This window comes from Myotis myotis, unplaced genomic scaffold (assembly GCF_014108235.1).
Source record: "Myotis myotis isolate mMyoMyo1 unplaced genomic scaffold, mMyoMyo1.p scaffold_m19_p_3, whole genome shotgun sequence".
Taxonomy (NCBI): domain Eukaryota; kingdom Metazoa; phylum Chordata; class Mammalia; order Chiroptera; family Vespertilionidae; genus Myotis; species Myotis myotis.
In genome coordinates this window covers 172281576-172287575 of record NW_023416335.1, presented here as the reverse complement: position 1 = coordinate 172287575, position 6000 = coordinate 172281576, and the positions used below count along the sequence as shown (strand labels likewise).

General features: G+C 37.2%; 1 protein-coding gene across 1 annotated transcript in view; it reads left to right on the top strand.

Annotated features, from left to right (window-relative positions):
* The first annotated feature begins 648 nt into the window (after positions 1–648).
* Positions 649–6000, top strand: part of CUNH12orf40 (chromosome unknown C12orf40 homolog) — a 58567-nt gene continuing 53215 nt past the window's right edge. The window contains 6 exon segments of the mRNA XM_036299016.1: positions 649–690; positions 1545–1590; positions 1593–1664; positions 1667–2028; positions 2843–2847; positions 4695–4734. Of these exon segments, the coding sequence (XP_036154909.1) occupies positions 649–690; positions 1545–1590; positions 1593–1664; positions 1667–2028; positions 2843–2847; positions 4695–4734 (567 nt within the window).

The following is a 6000-nucleotide window of genomic DNA, read 5'->3' as shown; positions in this document are numbered from 1 at the left end:
TATTATTTTTTATTCTTTAGTCTTTTAGCTCTTTTGATTGGATGAATACCACTGCCCTGCCTTTGAATTCACTGATCTTTTCTTCGTCTTGATCTAGTTTGCTGTTGAACTTCTTTATTGAGGTTTTTAGTTCAGTTATTGTATTGTTCAGCTCTATGATTTCTGTTTATTCCTTTTTTACATTGTTTTGAATCTTTGTTGAAGCTCTTACTTTATTTATGCATACCTATTGAAGCTCTTACTTTATTTATGCATATCTATGCTGACCTCAGCCAGCATCTTTATGACCATTGTTTTTAACTCTAACTCTATCATTCAAATCACTTTTTTTTTTCACTTCATTGTAAGATCTGTTTCTGGAGATTTATCTTGTGCTTTTGTTTGGAACATATTCCTTTGTTTCTTCATTTTCCTGGATCCTCTGGTTTGGCTTCTGAACATTACCTAAAACAGCCAACTCTACCAGTTTGACAAAATGATCTCATGTAGGAGATGAATCTCCTTGATCAGGCTGGTCCTAGCTCCTAATTGTCTCTTAGATTTTGTGATTGTCTGAGTGTCCTTCTTTGTTCTTAGTATTTTCCAGTTGTTGAGGGTGTGGCAAGATCCATGAGTGTTCTAATAGGGAAAATCACAGTCAGCACCTAGATGCCGGCTGATTGGGAGCCTGACCCTCAAGCAGCACCTGGGGTATGTATGTAGTTAAGACCTTTCCATGGAGAAACTGGGAGATGAGCTCCCTTCTGCCCTGCCCCCCCAAATCTTCTTTGCTGGACCCAATGTATACTGGTAGTGTCTGGATGGTTCTCTGTGCCCATTAAGAGCGATTTCTTTCTTTGTTACATTCCTAGGGGACCCGTTTATGCAAGCCCCTTTGGTTGTTGGAGTCAGGTGATTTGGGAACCTGTTCTTCTGGCGGCTGCCACAAAAGCTGTGGCACAAGATAAGTGTACAAGCTCCTTCTAGGGACATACATTGGCAACTTGGCATTATTACTGGAGTAGACTGGAGGGACAGGCCCTCAGAGGTGTCTGTAGGCTTTCCTGGTCTCTGGGAAGATCACAGCCAGCCCCTAGATGCCTCCTATATTAGAAGTTTTGCCATCAGGCAGCAGCTTTTAAAATAAGCAGGTACACTTTTCTCCTGGGAAATACTGGGAGATGGGCAATTTTGCTTGATTTCTCTGTGCGGTCTTGGGATGATAGCCAGTTAAGAATTGTTTCTTTGTTTAATACAGTTCTATTGTTTTTATGAATGAAAGACCCTTTGGCTATCAGAACCAGGGACCCAATGACCTGTTAAACTGGGGAATAGATGTGGGTACAAGCTCCTTCAGGTGAGATACTGGTGATTTGGATTGGGTTGGAAGGAGAAGGTGGACGAGGTATTCTCCAGCTTCCCTGGTCTCTGGAGAGGATTGCAGCCATCCCCTAGTGCCTACTGGAATTATAAGCCTTGATCTTAGGCAGTAGCTTTTATAGTATTCAGATAAACCTTGTGAGGGGAAAATTGGAGATGGGTGATTTGCCTGCTTCCTCTACAAGTCTGACATTGCCCAGACTCTCCCTGAGCTGGAGGTGAACTTGGACCTCATGGCCAGCTTCGGGATCTGAATATGACAGCTGCCAAGGAAATGGAAGTTGATGGCAGTTGGAAAGCTATTATAATTTTGTTCCTGTTCCAAACTGAAATATTTCCAGAAAAATCCAAGTCTGGCTACTACGAGAATTGGAGAAAAAGTTCAGTGGGAAGCAGGTCTTTATTGCATAGAGGAGAATTCTGTCTAAGCCAACTCCAAAAAGCCTTATAAAACATAAGATAAAATGTCACAGGAGCTGCACGCTGATAGCTGTGCGCAACACCATCCTACAGGAGTTGGTTTTCCAAAGTGAAATCATGGGCAAGAGAATCCGCATGAAATTGGATGGCAGCTGTGTCATAAAGGTTCATATATATAAAGCACAGGAGAACAATGTGGAACACAAAGTTAAAACTTTTTCTGGTGTGTATAAGAAGCTCATGGGCAAGGTCTCTCTCTCTCTCTCTCTCTCTCTCTCTCTCTCTCTCTCTCTCTCTCTCTCTCTTTCTCTCACAGACACACACACACACACACACACACACACACACACACACACACACACATTTTCTCTCTCTCTCTCTCTCACACACACACACATTTTCTCTCTCTCATGCACATACAAAGAAGTTAGTGCCCCAAAGAAATAGGGGCTGCAGAGCATCTTTTGTAGTTGCAGCCAGCTGCAGGAGCTGGAACAGGATTGCATTTTCAGGGACAGAAATGCCAATGATGCCAGGGAAGGTATTCACTGCCCAGGAGTGGATGATGCATTTGGTGGTGGTCAGAGTTCACCAGTGCCAGCATTGGTAACTTTAGAAACTAATTATGGCAGAATTTTGACTTGGACCCCACAGCTCTCTAGACTCACCCCCCCCCCCTTTTTTTTTTTGCCAGTTGCCAAATCTGCTTCCTTGGTAAGTCTGTTGGCTTCCTAATTTCCTTTTTTAAAAAATATTTTTTATTGATTTCAGAGAGGAAGGGAGAGGGAGAGAAACATAGGAACATCAATGATGAGAGAGAATTGTTGATCGGCTGCCTCCTGCACACCCTATACTGGGGATCAGGCCTGCAACCCAGGCATGTGCCCTTGACCGAAATCGAACCGGGACCCTTCAGTCCATAGGCCGACGCTCTACCCACTGAGAAAAACCAGCTAGGGCCCAATTTCCTTTTAGTACGTTTATTTTCTGTTTAAATTAGACAAAAATGCTTCCAATTTCTTGTAACTAATATAATTTTAACTGATGTTGTCTCCTTTTGTAGTGCAGGTAATTGAGACTGACTATATTCAATAAAAACAGTTAGACATATAGTACAAGTTAGTAGCATTGGTTGCCTTAATAATAATTGAAAATGTTCTGTTTAAAAAATTACCTTTGACTTACAAGTCAGGATCCTTTTTCACTTTCACTGTGGTGTGACAAGTAGGCTGATCTGGCAGTTGGTCTTGAATTCCTAATTTTTTTAGGCACGTAGAAATAGGGATTATGTAGTACATAGAATTTGGAGAGAGCCATGAGTGTCCTGGACAATGGAAAATCAGCCTTAAATAAAGTCACTTGAATTATACGTATATGAAGACTATTTAGACTTTGGTATGTTCCTCATTCTACTGAGCTTTATAATGTGGGAACTGCTTATAGAATTGATATTTATTATCTTTGAAATCTGGATTAATTAATGTTATTGCTGGCTCCATCATACTTTTTATATTTTTGAACTTTGAAAAGTCACTTTGCTTTCTATGCCTAAGTTTTATGATGGAGAATAAACTAAATTCTAAGGTCCACTCTAGACTTAGCATTTGACAAATCAATGAAATGCAATTTATTTCCTTTTTAAAAAATAAATTTTGAATGCCAATAGTTCACTTCTGATGCTACATGGAGCTGAATATACCAAATTCTTTGTGCAGTGAACTCAAAATGGTCAGTTAAGACATAGCTATTAGGAAATATGTTAGAGTTCAGTAAGGGGAGAGTCTGGAAGTATTCAGTAAAGTAACTCATATTCGTGTAGCTTATGAAAGCCATTTGAAAAAAATGAACATATTTGTATAGTCACAGTTCACATACTTAGAAAGCAGTATACTACACTGGTTAAAAACTTCAAAATTAGAATTCTTGGGTTTGAATCTTGGCTCTACCACTTAGTGTAACTGTAGGCTAGTTACTGGACCTCTCTGTGTCTTAAATCACTAAAATGGGGATAAAAATACAACCTGCCTTATAGAGTTGCTGTGATGATTAAAAGCTTGTACATATAAAGTACTTGATGTATCTGAAGTGGTGCAAGACATGATACTCATTAGCAATTATTATTTTTGTTATATAATCTCATATAGCTAAGAATTTTTTATCATTTTACTTTAAATTTTTACACAGATCTTGAATTTGAGACCTTAGTTTTATGTATGTTCAAAATATATTTTGAGCAGATCTACTTATATTTATAGTATTCTATTACTAATAGAGCAAATATTTTACAACCATTAAATACTGTACTATCATTGTGATTCAATGCAGTGTTTGGCACAAAGATCTTAGTTGTGAAAGACATCCATAATAACTAGCTATTTTTTAAAGAAGATATGACATTTCAAGTACAAATAACTGATCTATTAATGTAACTAAAGTTGCTGTAATGAAAAATTTAACATTTCCTTATATCCTATATTTAGGTTTTCTCTCTCTATTCCCTGTTTTTTAGTATAATATTAAATACAAAGAACAGTGAAGAAAATAGCAGTGTTGACCAAAAATATTGGTATCAGATGAGAATATTTCAGTGATGTATCCTTTTTAATCATTGATTTCTCTTTGCTTATATTTATTTTATAATCCATACTTATTTTATGTTTAATTATTTATCATGCCTATAATCTATTTTATTCTTGGATTTTCTAAGAAAATTATGTGGAATATTATACACTATGCATATTTTAACAACATTGTCATAGTTTCTTTTCAGAAATAATATAATTATGACTACACTTAAAAATATTTTTTTACTACTGCACTTTTAGTTGTAATTCCAAGTCTTCAATTCAGCTGAAGTGACAGTTATTTTAGAGACCACTTCTTTAATTGTTATATTTTTATCTTTCTCTTTTCAGGACCAGGGTTCTGCTCAAGCAGGAAAAGAGAAAGCAAAAGGTAAAAAACATTTATTTTTGTGTTAGCTTTATGAGAAAAGTGATCTTTTGAAGCATTTTTTCCAGGTTTATAAATTCTTCTAAGTGAAATTGTAAAACCATCTTCCTTTAGTCTTTCCCTCTTCATAGATAGCTAGATTATCCACCTATATTGCTCAGGTAGAAACTTAAGGATCATTGTTGATTCTTGTCATTTTAGTTCTAACATATATCCCAAGTCTGATCACTTCTCATTACCTATTAGCATCCTGATTCAAATCATCATCATTTATTGCCTCGAGCAATATAATGGCCTTATAACCTAAATCCTACTTTTTAAGTTTTTAATTATATTGATTGTATTACATAGTGAAGTTGAGCATGTAACTACCTTACAACTGAGCAGTATATATTGAGAGAAATTCTTCCATATGTGCACTTTGAGACATGTACAAACTTGTTGGGATCATTGTTGTTAAGTAGCAAACAAAAAAAGAGAGAGAGATAGAAAAGAAAAGAGAAAGGAAAAGCAGGGGAGGGGATCATCCAAATGTCATTTAGCAGTAAAATGGTTAAACAAAATGTGACACACCTAAGTAATGGTACAACAGTGGAAATCTGTCAACTGCACACCTCCTACTGGGGGTGTGCCCGCAACCAAGGTACATGCCCTTGACCGGAATCGAACCTGGGACCCTTCAGTCCGCAGGCTGATGCTCTATCCACTGAGCCAAACTGGTCAGGGCATGTGGCTTTTATTTTTACTTAATTCTGTCTTTGAGGAGAGTTTTTAATTTTGTTTAGTTGAAGTTATCAACTTTTTCTGCTTTATCTTTTACACCTTGTGGCCTGTTCTTCACATAGTGGTTAGTATGATTTTTTAAAAGCGCAAATCACAATTTATCATTCCCTGGCTTAAAAGCCTCAATTGCTTTTCATTGCTTTTAGAGAGTAAAATCTGTTGAACCATAGCCTGCAGTGACCTGAAGAATCTGCACCCTGTCTGCTTCTCTGACCTCATTTCTTACCACTTGCCCTATTGTTCATTGTATTTCAGCCACACTGCCCTCTTTCTGTTACTCTTCTTCTTTTCTTCTATAATATTCTCCCTCAAGATATTTGCATGTGTGCCTTGTCAACAATTGTGTCTCAGCTAAAGTATCTCCTCTTAGATTGGTTTCTCTAATCACTCACTACATCTAAAACTTTTCCACCCTCCAGTACCCATTCTCTTGTACCCTCTTTTATTTATCACTCTTTTCATAATATGAAATTTTCTTGCTTCTTT